Consider the following 13,788-nt stretch of genomic DNA (forward strand, 5'->3'; position numbering starts at 1 on the left):
TGAGATAGAGTTATAAAAAAGGAGGGGTGTCACAGCCTGGCCTCTTAATCTATTTCATTTCCTGTGCTTCTTTAGTCTTGACAAAGGGTTCACCCGAAAAGTTGACTCAATTTTCTCTCCACGGATGTTGCATGGCCTGCTGAGCGTTTCCAGCATTTTCTGTTGTTATTTCGGATTTCCAGCATCTGCAGTATTTTGCTATCATCGTAGGGGTGTCACAATATTGTTTAAAGAAACAATTACAGCTGTGAGGGGGATAATATGTTAGAAGGATCATCAAAGTCAAGATGGCGGCCGAGACAGTCCGGTGCTGAGCGCGCTCTCCCTGCTTCGGGCGGCCAGCTCTCGCCACTCATTCCCGCAACCGGAGCGAGGTAGTCGGGCAGAGGCAGCGCAGCGCGGTGAGCAGCAGCAGCGGCCACGTCGACCCGCTGGAGCACGTCGGCCGGCAGCTCCTCGGCGGGAAGGAATTCTGACTGGGAGGAGGGGAGCCGAGCATGGCGGCCAGAGGCCGAACCGTGAGAGGGAGAAGCAGGCCCGGGCCATCGGACCGTGGAGCCGGCGACGGTGAGGAGGAGGCCGCGGCGACCAGAGCATTCACATCCCGACGATGTGTTCGTCGAGTCGGGCGAAGGCAGCGCAGCGCAATGAGCAGCAGCAGCAGCCACGATGACCCGCTGCAGCACGTCGGCCGGCAGCTCCATGGCGGGAAGCTCGCAGTCCGACTGGGAGGAGGGGAGCCGGGCATGGCGGCCAGAGGTCAGATTGTGAGTGGGATAGCAGGCCACCACTTGGAGCCGGCAACAGTGAGGAGGAGGCCGCAGTGACGAGGAGGACGGAGCGGCTGAGGGACATCGTCCTCTCACTGCCACGGGAAGCCATTGTATTGACTTTCTGAACGCGGTGCTGTATGAATAGCTGACGCGTCCCTACGGGGAGTAAGCATTCCATTGTAATTGTACTTGTACTGGTTACATATGGCAAATAAAAATTGAATTGAAAAATGATGCTGTATGGGTTTTTGAGGATGTAACTGGTAAAATAGATAAGGGAGAACCAGTGGATGTGGTGTATTTGGACTTTCAGAAGGCTTTCGATAAGGTCCCACATAAGAGATTAGCATGCAAAATTAAGGCACATGGGATTGGGGGCAAGGTATTGACTTGGATAGAGAACTGGTTGGCGGACAGAAAGCCAAGAGTTGGAATAAACGGGTCATTTTCCGAGTGGCAGGCAGTGACTAGTGGGGTACCGCAAGGATCGGTCCTAGGACCCCAGCTGTTCACAATATATATTAATGATCTGGACGAGGGAATTGGATGTAATACAGGTACACTATCCCTTATCCGAAAGCCTTGGGACCAGCTGAGTTTCGGATTTCGGAATTTTTCGGATTTCAGAAGGTATTATTATAAGACTGGGAAATTTGTATTTAATATAAATTTTAAAAGTTAAGGCTACCTCTTGCAACTGTTCTGTGTCTCATTCCCCTTCCTGCTTCTCTGGAAAGCCGGATATCGGCTGACTCCTATTAAGCTGGCACGCAAATCAGGTCGGGTGGGGGGGGGAGAAAAGAATATCGGATGGGCCGCGGTTCAGGTCGGGGTCGGGGGGGTCCGGGGGGGTCGGGGTCGGGGGGGTCGGGGTCGGGGGTGTCCGGGGGGGGGGTTGGGGGGGGTCGGGGGGGTCGGGGTCGGGGGGGGTTGGGTCGGGGGGGGTCGGGGTCGGGGGGGGCCCGGGTGGGGTCAGGGGGGAGAAAAGAATATCGGACGGGCCGCGGTTCGGGTCGGGTCGGGAGAAAAGAATATTGGACGGGTCGGGGGTCGGGTCGAATCGGGTGTGGGGGGGGAGAAAAGAATATCGGACAGGCCGTGGGTCAGGTCGGGGGAGAAAAGAATATCGGAAGGGCCACTGCAGCTATCGGACCGGCCGCTGTATTGTTGGGTTCACTCTCCCGGTACCTCCTTCACACTGCCTGGCTCGGCCTGCAATCTCCTGCCCAGGAGGGAACTCTGTGACCCTCTGCCCTGCTCAGCGTAAGTCATGCGCCACTCTGGTCATGTCGTGCGCACGACTTACGCTGAACGAAAAAACTTTCGGTATTTAGAGGTTTCCGGTTTTCGGAAGTTCGGATAAAGGATAGTCTACCTGTATCTCCAAATTTGCAGACGACACAAAGCTGGGTGGGAGGGTAAGCTGTGAGGAGCATGTCGTGAAACTCCAGTACGATTTGGACAGGTTGGGTGATTGGGCAGAAACATGGCAAATGCACTATAATGTGGATAAATGTGAGGTTATCCACTTTGGTGGCAAAAACAGGAAGGCAGATTATTATTTCAATGGCAATAGATTGGGAGAAGGGGAAGTGCAAAGAGACCTGGGTGTTATGGTGCACCAGTCGCTGAAGGTAAGCATGCAGGTGCAGCAGGCGGTTAAGAAGGCAAATGGTATGTTGGCCTTCGTAGCAAGAGGGTTTGAGTACAGGAACAAGGATGTCTTGCTACAGTTGTACAGGGCCTTGGTGAGACCGCACCTTGAGTATTGTGTGCAGTTTTGGTCACCTTACCTGAGGAAGGACGTTCTTGCCATGGAGGGAGTGCAGCGAAGATTCACCAGGCTGATACCTGGGATGGCAGGAATGACGTATGAGGAGAGATTGTGTCGATTGGGCTTATACTCACTGGAGTTTAGAAGATTGAGAGGGGATCTCATCGAAACCTATAAAATTCTATCAGGTCTGGACAGACTAGATGCAGGAAGGATGTTTCGGATGACTGGGGAGTCCAGGACCAGGGGTCATAGTCTAAGGATAAGGGGTAAGCCATTTAGGACTGAAATGAGGAGGAATTTCTTCACCCAGAGAGTGGTGAAACTGTGGAATTCTCTGCCACACAGGGCGGTGGAGGCCAGTTCATTAAATATATTCAAGAAAGAGTTGGATATATTTCTTGAGGCTAAAGGGATCAAGGGATATGGGGAGAAGGCAGGGACAGGGTAATGAATTTGGATGATCAGCCATGATCTCATTGAATGGCGGAGCAGGCTCGAAGGGCCGAATGGCCTACTCCTGCTCCTATCTTCTATGTTTCTATGTTTCTATGAACTGAAGAACAAAAATCAGGGCAAAACCTGGAGCCGGATTCTGGGTAAAAACCTGGAGCCAGATCCCAGTCAAAATCTGGAGCCATATCCTGAGCAAAACCTGGAGCCGGATGCTTGGCCAAACCTGGAGCCAGATCCTTGGCCAGAACCTGGACCGGAGCCTGAGCATAACCTGGAGCCGGATCCTGGGCCAAACCTGGAGCCGGATCCTGGAAAAAAGCTGGAGCCGGAACCTGGGCAGAACCTGGAGCCAGATCCTGAGCCAAGCCTGGAGCCGGATCCTGGGCAAAACCTGGAGCCGGTTCCTGAACAAAACATACCTGGGCAAGAAGAGGCTCAGAAGTGAAGTTTTAATTTAATTTTTCAGGTTTCCTTGTGGGGCTGGACTGCTCCTCCAGGCCTCACTAGGAAATTTAGGCCTTCATTGCACCGTGGTCCCACCTCCCTCCGATCACAGCCAGACCCCCACTTCTCAATCGCATCCAGTTCCTCCCCTCCCGATCGCGGCAATACCTTCATGAGCTACTGGGGACCTGTGGGAATTTCCAGAGCTTAAAGGGGCCACATGTGCCATCGCCCGGATAGCCAGCAACCTCTTCTGTGCTGACTCTAGCTTTGCTCCTGCTCCTGAACACCCCTTCAGGCCATCCGCAGATTCCCGCTCCTGCTCTGCCAGCCAAGCTGCCAATTTGGCCGGCTGTCAGGTGGGAGTCTGTAAACTTTCATTTAAGTGGGGCCTTGCTGGGTTTTCATAGAATCATAAAAATTTACGGCACAGAAGGAGGCCATTCGGCCCATGTGCTGGCCGAAAAAGAGCTATCCAGCGTAATCGCACTTTCCAGCTCTTGGTCCATAGCCCTGTAGGTTACAGCACTTCAAGTGCTTATGCAAGTACTTTTTAAATGTGATGAGGGTTTCTGCCTCTACCACCCTTTCAGGCAGTGAGTTCCAGACCCCACCACCCTCTGGGTGAAAAAAGTTCACCTCAATTCCCCTCCAAACATTCTACCAATTACGTTAAATCTATGACCCCTGGTTATTGACCTCTCTGCTAAGGGAAATAGGTCCTTCCTATCCACTCTATAACACTGGCATCTATCTGACAATGTGGAAAACTGCCCAGGTTTGTCCTGTCCACACAAACAGGACAAATCCAATCCGGCCAATTACCCCACATCAGTCTACTCTCAATCATCAGCAAAGTGATGGAAGGTGTCGTCGACAGTGCTATCAAGCAGCATTTAATCACCAATAACCTGCTCACTGATGCCCAGTTTAGGTTCTGCTAGGACCACTCCGCTCCAGACCGCATTACTACCTTGGTCCAAACATTGATGTCAACATCAAGACACTGAGTGTGGCATCAAGGAGCCCTAGTAAAACTGAATCAATGGGGAATGGGGGGAAAACACTCCACTGGCTGGAGTCATACCTAGCACAAAAGATGATGATTGTGGTGGTTGGAGGTTAATCATCACAGCCCCAGGACATCGCTGCAGGAGTTCCTTAGGGCATGTCCTAGGCCTAACCATCTTCAGCTGCTTCATCAATGGCCTTCCCTCCATCATAAGGTCAGAAGTGGGGATGTTCGCTGATGACTGCACAGTGTTCAGTGCCATTCGCAACTCATCAGATAATGAGGCAGTCCATGCCCACATGCAGCAAGACCTGTGGACAACATTCAGGCTTGGGCTGATAAGTGGCAGGTAACATTCTTGCCACACAAGTGCCAGGCAATGACTATCTCCAACAAGCAAGTGTCTAACCACAGCCCCTTGATATTCAACGGCATTACCAGCGCCGAATTCCCCACCATCAATATCCTGTGGTTCACCATTGACCAGAAATTAATTGGACCAGCCACATAAATACTGTAGTATCAAGAGCAGGTCAGAGGGTGGGTATGCTGCAGTGAGTATCTCACTTCCTGACTCCCCAAAGCCTTTCCACCATCTACAAGGGTCACGTCAGGAGTGTGATGGAATACTCTCCACTTGCCTGGATGAGTGCAGCTCCAACAACACTCAAGAAGCTCAACACCATCCAAGACAAAGCAGCCTGCATGATTGGCACCCCATCCACCACCTTAAACATTCACTCCCTCCACCACCGGCATACCGTGGCTGCTACAAGATGGCACTGCAGCAACTTGCCAAGGCTTCATCAGCAGCACCTCGCAAACCCGCGACCTCTTCCACCTAGAAGTTTTCAAGGGCAGCAGGCGCATGGGAACACCACCAACTCCAATTTCCCCTCCAAGTCACACACCATCCTGACTTGGAATTATATTGCCGTTCCTTCATCATCACTGGATTAAAACCCTGGAACTCCCTCCATAACAGCACTGTGGGAGTACCTTCACCATATGGACTGCAGTGGTTCAAGAAGGCAGCTCACCATCACCTTCTCAGGGGCAACTAGTGATGGGCAATAAATGCTGGCCTTGCCAGCGATGCCCATATCCCATGAATGAATAAAAAAATAACTCTATCTAGGCCACTCATAACTTTATACACCTCAATTAAGGCTCCCCTCAGCCTCCTCTGCTCCAAAGCAAACAACCCCAGCCTATCCAATTTTCCTCCTAGCTAAAATTCTCCACTCCTGGTAACAGCCTTGTAAATCTTCTCTGTACCCTCTCTAGCACAATCATATCCTTCCTGTAATGTGGTGACCAGAACTGTACGCAGTATTCTAGCTGCAGCCTAACTCGCATTTTATACAGTTCAAGCATAACCTCCCTGCTCTTATATTCTATGCCTCGGCTAATAAAGGAAAGTATCCCGTATGCCTTCTTAACCACCTTACCTATCTGTCCTGCTACCTTCAGGGATCTGTGGACATGCACTCCAAGGTCCCTCTGTTCCTCTACACTACTCAGTATCCCCCCCGCGCCACCACGCTCCCCCACACTTTCCCCGCCTCCCCGTTAACGTCGGGACCCTTGTGAATTAGTCTGCAGCATGTTGAAATCTTTGCCTCTGGTTGTGCTCATATTTATTCTTTGCATTGAAGCATCACAGAGGGAGGAATGGCCAGCATTCCTCAGAGCCCTCAGCAGCCATGAGGAGGAAGCTCTGTATCTCCTGGGCAGACACAGCAGGGAGGCAGTGGGAGATGCAGCCGTTGGAGGAGAGCTGTCAGCTTCAGGTTGGTGAGACTGTCCTGTCTGCAGACCCACTGGTTACTTGAATGGCCTCCTGTCATTGATCAGTCACAGCTTCTGATTCACAAGTCAGAGAATGAAGAACATCCATTGTGGGGAAGCGATGAGAATCTGTCACTAAGAATAGAGTGACTGAGCACTTGACCAATTATGAGCTGATATGAGAGAGCCAGCATGGTTTTGTTAAGGGCAAGTCATGTCTGACTGACCAGTTACATTTTTTAATGAGGTCACTAATAAGGTAGATAAAGGAGTGTCTATGGATGTTATTTATATGGAGTTCCAGAAGGAATTCGATAAGGTTCATCACAAGAGATGATGCAAAAATGAGAGTGCACGGAATTGGAGTTAGCCTTTTGACTTGGTTGGAAATCGGTCGGAGGTAGGGGACAGAGTGTGGGGATAATGGGTACATACTCTGATTGGCAGGATGTGACAAGTGGTGTTCCCCAGTGGACCCTAGTTTATCTGTATCTACCTTATCGAATCCCTTTATCATCTTAAACACCTCAATTAGATCACCCCTCAACCTTCTAAACTCAAGAGAGTGCAAACCAAGTTTATGCAACCTGTCCACATAATTTAACCTTTTAAGCCCCAGTCTCATCCTGGTGAATCTGTGCTGCACCCCTTCCAAGGACAATATAGCCTTACTGAGGTGCACTGCCCAGGATGAACGCAGTCCTCCCGATGGGATCTGGCCAATGCTCTGCACAACTGATGCATAACTTCTTCCTCTTTATATTCCAACCCCTTGAGACAAAGGCCAATGTCCCATTAGCCTTGATGATTACTTGTTGTACCTGTGCACTAGCTTTCAGTGATTTACATACATGGACAACCAAAGCCCTTCGCTCCTCCACAGTTCCTAGTCTCTGCTTTACGACAACATCAAGGAAGCTTTATCTTCCTTACAGGCACCAGTGGAGCGAGTGGCAGCATCACTGGATCCTGCAGTATATCCCCAGCTAAGAAGCAGTCAGGGGCTAGTCTGTGCCTCCTCCTCTGCAGAGGCACAGCCTACAGCTCTGGTGGCAGTAGGAGAGAGAATAGACATCACTCTGCATAGCAGCTTCCAGACCATGGGGGCTGTGATACAGGCTGCTGTCTCTCAGGGTTTTCAGGGACTCAGAGCTACCATTACACCATTCATTCCGCTGATCAATGGGGTGACAGATCCAGGTCCCTGTGGAATGGGACAGCTGGAATCCCCCTGTCTGATCCTATTGTCTCTCAGGACAGCAGCACATGCCAGGCCTTGGCCTCCCCCCTCAGAGCACCAGGCCAGACATGGGAGGTGAGACAAGGCTCCCCAGGACCGAGATCCAGAGATACAGCCAGCAGCGTCTCCATTCCAGGAACAAGCCGCCACGACAGGAGGGCCACCTCAGTCCCATGACCCTTCAATAGAGCAGGAGCAACCAATGGCCTTTTCCAATACTGGCCCTCAGCTTCCACTCATTTGTTGCAGACATTCACTCATGTGATGAGTATTGGCTTGCTGCTTTAGGGGCAAAGAGGTCTAACATGTTGTCATGCTGTAGGATGGTTTGTGTATTGAGGGAATTGCCTTAATCTGAAAGTGGGGGAGAAGGAGGTCAGGCTCTGGTTTCAAAGGTAGACAGAGTATTACAGAAGAGAGGACTTCAGTGACGAGATGCGCTCTGATGCTCCTTGCAGCAGTCACTGAGGAGTCCTCTGAGTGCAGGTCATCGTGATGCTCTTCTCCATGTAGTTCTGGCTCCAATGAAGCCAGGGCCTCCTTAACAGAATGTAAAGGCCCACAGTCAGATGAGTCACAAGTGTCAGAGGATTAAGTTGCGACAAAGTAGTGTAGCCTCTAGGGCCCCTTACACAGCTAGACCCTGTCTGTCCTCTGTCATCCAAATCCCCTGGTGCTGAAATGTGTAGCAGTAGCGCTACAATAGCAGAATGTACAGCCATACCAACACACTCCCTGCACCAGTGTCAGCCCCTCCAGTACCTTCTAAACAAAAAGTACAGCAACTGTACCGATATGTAAATCTGTAAGAGTCTGGTGTTTTTTAAAGATTAGAAGCCACATCTCCTTATCACTGTTCAGAATTGTTTGTTGATCACACCAGACACAAATGTAGTTAGTAACCAGAGCCGGTGATCAGTATCTGTGCAGTATTATCAATCCACCTGATCCCAGTGTCACCATTCTGATAGTTTCCAGTATGAATAATTGGAGATCAAAGGTCCCTCTGATGGTTATTAAACTTACTCTCCTTCAGCTGTGAAATGTCAGTCCTAAGTTCAGCGACTGAGCTTCTTGTCTCCTCAGACGTTCCTGTAACTGAAAGAGGAACAACACTTGAGATCGTGTGGCACTGTTTGTAGAAGAAGATCAATTTTGCTTTCGAACACGAGAGATTTTCACAGGAGAAAACAGACAAAACTGTTTCCACTGGTTGGTGAGTTGGTAACTGGAGGGCATCAACTGAAGATTTGAAGATGATCAGCAACACAATGAAGGGAGAGGTTAGGAATTGTTTTATGCAAACGGTTGTTAAGACCTGGAATGGCCGACCAGAAATAATGGTGGAAGCTGAATCCAGATCAGAAGGGACTTGGTTAGATATTTCAAATCGAAAATTTAGAAGGGTACAGAGAAAGGGCAGGTGAAAGAGACAAAGTGGACAACTCTCTCAGAGAGCGGGCACACGTGATGGGCTGAATGACCTCCTTCCGTGCTGTAAGATTCTATTGATTTTAATTATACAGTACATGGAAACTCATTAATTATCTATTTAATTTTCTCTGGGAATTGCCCCAATGTGTTCACAGCATAAAGATCTGTAGTGCTTTTATAATGGGTCCATGGGAAATGTGAACCAATCAAATCCACTTATACTTGATTGGCTCAACCAATCAAAACACACTCCAGTGTCAAATGCACTGGAGATCAATCCTCGAAGAATGAGCAGACCGTCTGAAAAACTAGAGAGCCCTTTGAACTGGAGATCCTGACTGGCATTTAACACTTACTGTTACTCTTTATCTGGGAAAGTTCCATCTTGATATCGGCCAATGACGCTTCCATTTTACTGAACATCTGTGGAACTGAAATAGAAAGACAGCTTTAGCTCTCAACCCAGAAGCACACCGTGGCACAGGTTAGAATAGTTTGTACACAAATGGCAGCTAAGAGGCTGTTCTGATACCAGATTGGAGTTTAATGACACTGTAAATAGGCTAATGGTCCTATCACCATCATTATTCTTTCTTGCTGTTGACTTTGATGTTTCCTCTTACACGAGGTGAGGATGTTGAAATGATCAATAACATGTCATTCTATAGTGGACACTAGGTGGAGCCGTAGAGCTGTGTAGAGCTGTATATAGTTGTATATATATTAAGACTACATTACCCATGAGGCACTAGGCTAACCACAAGGCAGCAGTCAAGATGGATGCCTCTACAGATACTGTACCTAGTCCACATGTGCTCAATAAAAGTGTCTAGCAAAAGCTAGCTGTGTTCATAATAAGAATGTCTATTTATTAATGAACATAAGATGGTACCAGGATGGTGAAGATCTGCTGAAAATTGTGAAAAGCGACATGGAGAATTTGAAGCCACCAGAGCATTTGAAATTCACAGGAAATACCGACTAGAAGTGGCAGACTCTTAAACAACAATTCGAACTCTACATTGCAGCCATCAGATTCGGTACGAAGCCAGACGCAAGGAAGATAGCATTGCTGCTTACGGTTGCAGGCCCACAGGTGATAGAGGTATTTAATACATTTGTATTTAATCCAGAGGAGAACAGAGAAAAATTGGAAGATGTGCTAAAAAAATTTGATGCACATTGCTCTCCCAAAAAGAATGAGACCTATGAAAGATACATGTTCTGTTCAAGGACACAGCAGCAAAATTAGACTTTTGATAGCTTTATAACTGATCTGAAACTGAAAGCACAGACATGTAATTTCTCTGAGCTGAAATCATCCATGATTCGTGACCAGATTGTGTTTGGTATTCATGATAAAAAAGTCAGGGAACGTCTGTTGAGAGAAACTGAACTAAATTTGGAAAATGCAGTGAAAATATGCCAAGCCAGCGAGATAGCTCGAAAGCACGTGAAGACTTTCAGTGAAATCAATAATGATGCGATTGTAATGAGTGATAATGCTGCTGTCAGTGCTGTGTCCTACAAGGGGAAGAAACGTGGGCAGAACAGAAATGAAAAGCAATCGGAGGGTGAAATTTTTAATTGTTAATGCTGTGGTTACAAACACCAGTTAAGACAATGCCCAGCGTTTGGAAAAATGTGCACAAAGTGTAATGGAAAGAATCACTTTGCCAAACAATGCTTTTCAAAAGTACAAACTAAGAAAGGGCAATGAGTTAATGTAATTGAGGACACTGATTTAAGTGAGACATTTTTTGTAGGAATGGTGTCATGTGACAATATCAAAAAGGATACAGAAAATGTGCAGCCCTCAGAAATGGACAATGCTGAACATAAAGTTAATGCAGTAAAAGAGGACAAATGGATGATCCCACTGCAGGTAAATGGAGCATTAGTTACCTTGAAACTAGACACTGGGGCAAAAGCAAACTTAATCAGTATGAGTGACATTAACAATATGAAAGTAAAGCCCAAAATACAGAAAAAGTCAGTACTACTGAAGGACTATAATGGACAGAAAATAGATAGCTTAGGTGTATGCAGACTTAAAGTGACAGTCAAAGACAAAGTGCATCACCTCATGTTTTCTGTTGTGGCTGAAAGACTTGATTCACTACTGGGTGACAAAGCTTGTGAGGACTTAGAACTGGTCAAGAGAGTCTACCGTATAAACTGTGCCATAAGCAGACCAGATGACTCGATGGATTCTGTAGTGAATAATTTCCAAGATGTGTTCAAAGAATTTGGAGTTCTACCATTCACTTACAAGATCCAGCTAAAGGAGGATGCTCAGCCAGTGGTACATGCTCCACGTAGAGTTCCAGCACCCCTGCGTGACCGGCTCAAGAATGAACTGGACAGAATGACCACACTAGGAGTCATCAGGAAAGTTGAAGAGCCAACAGACTGGGTTAACTCCATGGTATGTGTAAAGAAAAAGAACAATGATCTTAAGAATATGCATGGATCCAAAGGACTTAAATGCAAACATAAAACGTGAACACTACCAGATTCCCAAGCGAGAAGGAATCACCAGTGAAATGTCAGGTGCCAGATACTTTACAAAGCTTGATGCCTCACAAGGATTTTGGCAATGATGGGGAAGGGATGGATTTAGTGCACGGGAAGGGATGGATTTCGTGATGGGGAAGGGATGGAGTTACTGATGGAGAAGTGATGGAGATAGTGATGGGGAAGGGATGGAGTTAATGATGGGGAAGGGATGGAATTAATGACCAGGGAAGGATGGAGTTAATGATGGGGAAGGGATGGAGTTAATGATGGGGAAGGGATGGAGTTAGTGATGGGGAAGGGATGGAGTGAGTGATGGGACAGGGATGGAGTAAGTGATGGGAAAGGATGGATTTGGTGATGGGACAGGGATGGAGTAAGTGATGGGGAAGGGATGGAATTAGTGATGGGAAAGGGATGGAATTAGTGATGGGGATGGGATGGAGTTAGTGATGGGGAAGCGAAGGAGTTAGTGATGGGGAAGGGATGGAGTTAATGATGGGGAAGGGATGGATTTCGTGATGGGGAAGGGATGGAGTTAGTGATGGGAAGGAATGGAGTTAGTGATGGGGAAGGGATGGAGTTAGTGATGGGGAAGTGAAAGAGTTAGTTATGGGGAAGAGCAGGAATTAGTGATGGGATGGTTTGGAGTTAGTGATGGGGAAGTGTTAGACTCAGTGTTGGGGAAGGGACGGATTTAGTGATGGGGAAGGGATGTGGTCAGTGATGGGGAAGGGATGGAGTTAGTTATGGGGAAAGGATGGAGTTAATGATGGGGAAGGGATGGCGTTAATAATGGGGAAGGCATGGAGTTAGTGATGGGGAATGGATGGAGTTAGTGATGGGGAAGGAATGGAGTTAGTGATGGGGAAGGGACGGAGTTAGTGATGGGTAACGGAAGGAGTTAGTGATGGGGAAGTGATGGTGTTAGTGATGGGGAAGTGTTGGATTTATTGGTGGGGAAGGGATGGACATAGTGAAGGTGAAGGGATGGAGTTAGTGATCAGGAAGGGATGGAGTTCGTGATGGGGAAGGCATGGAATCAGTCATGGGGAAGGGATGGTGTTGGTGATGGGGATGTGATGGTGTTATTGTTGGGGAAAGGATGGATTTAGTGATGGGGAAGGCATGGAGTCAGTCATGGGGAAGGGATGGTGTTGGTGATGGGGATGTGATGGTGTTAGTGTTGGGGAAGGGATGGGTTTAGTGATGGGACTGGGATGGAGTTAGTGATGGGGAAGAAATGGAGATGGTGATGCGGAAGGAATGGATGTAGTGGTGGGGAAGGGATGGATCTCATGTTGGAAAAGGGATCATGTTAGTGATGGGGAAGGAATGGATTTAGTAATGGTGAAGGGATGGAGTTAGTGATGGGGCAGGGATGGAGTTAGTGATGAGGAAGAGATGGAGTTAATGATGAGGATGAGATGGAGTTAGTGATGGGGAAGGGATGGAGTTAGTGATGGGGAAGGGATGGAGTTAGTGATGGGGAAGGGATGGAGTTAGTGATGGGGAAGGGACCGAGTTAGTGATGGGGAAGGGATGGTTTTAGTGATGGGGAAGGAATGGAGTTAGTGATGGGGAAGGGATGGAGTTAGTGATGGAATGGTTTGGAGTTAGTAATGGGGAAGTGATGGAATTAGTGATGGGGATGGGATGGAGTTACTGATGGGGCAGGAATGGAGTTAGTGATGGGGAAAGGATGGAGTCAGTGATGGGGAAGGGATGGAGTTAGTGATGGGGAAGGGAAGGATTTAGTGATGGGGAAGGGAAGGAGTTACTGATGGGGAAGGGATGGAATTAGTGATGGGGAAGGGATGGAGATAGTGATGGGGACGGGATGGAGTTACTGATGGGGAAGGGAAGGAGTTAGTGATGGGGAAGGGATGGAGTTAGTGATGGGGAAGGGATGGAGATAGTGATTGGGAAGGGATGGAGTTAATAATGGGGAATTGATGGAGTTAATGATGGGGAAGGGATGGTGTTACTGATGGGGAAGGGATGGAGTTACTGATGAGGGAAGGATGGAGTTAGTGATGGGGAAGGGATGGAGTGAGTGATGGGACAGGGATGGATTAAGTGATGGGAAGGGATGGAGTTGGTGATGGGTATGGGAAGGGGTTAGTGAGGGGGAAGTGATGGAGTTAGTGATGGTAACTTCGATGGAGTTAGTGATGTGGTAGGGATGGATTTAGTGATGGGGAAGGGATGGAGTTATAGATGGGGAAAGGGTGGAGTTAGTGATGGGGAAGGGATGGAGATTGTGATGGGGAAGGGATGCAGTTAGTGATGGGAATGGGATGGAGTTAGTGATGGGGAAGGGATGGAGTTAGTGATGGGGAAGGAA

The 13,788-nt window shown here is 48.2% G+C and overlaps 1 protein-coding gene across 1 annotated transcript in view; it reads right to left on the reverse strand.

The window, feature by feature from the left end:
* LOC147097565 (C-type lectin domain family 4 member G-like) overlaps positions 1 to 13,788 on the reverse strand; it is a 70,830-nt gene that overhangs the window by 34,148 nt on the left and 22,894 nt on the right. The window contains exons 4-5 of the mRNA XM_085971408.1: positions 9,281 to 9,355; positions 8,517 to 8,588 (exon numbers count right to left, since the gene is read on the reverse strand). Coding sequence (XP_085827534.1) covers positions 8,517 to 8,588; positions 9,281 to 9,355 — 147 coding nt within the window. The remainder of the gene's footprint in view (positions 1 to 8,516; positions 8,589 to 9,280; positions 9,356 to 13,788) is intronic.

Source organism: Somniosus microcephalus, chromosome 31 (assembly GCF_052327205.1).
Source record: "Somniosus microcephalus isolate GS21.2 chromosome 31, FLI_Smic_1.0, whole genome shotgun sequence".
Classification (NCBI taxonomy): domain Eukaryota; kingdom Metazoa; phylum Chordata; class Chondrichthyes; order Squaliformes; family Somniosidae; genus Somniosus; species Somniosus microcephalus.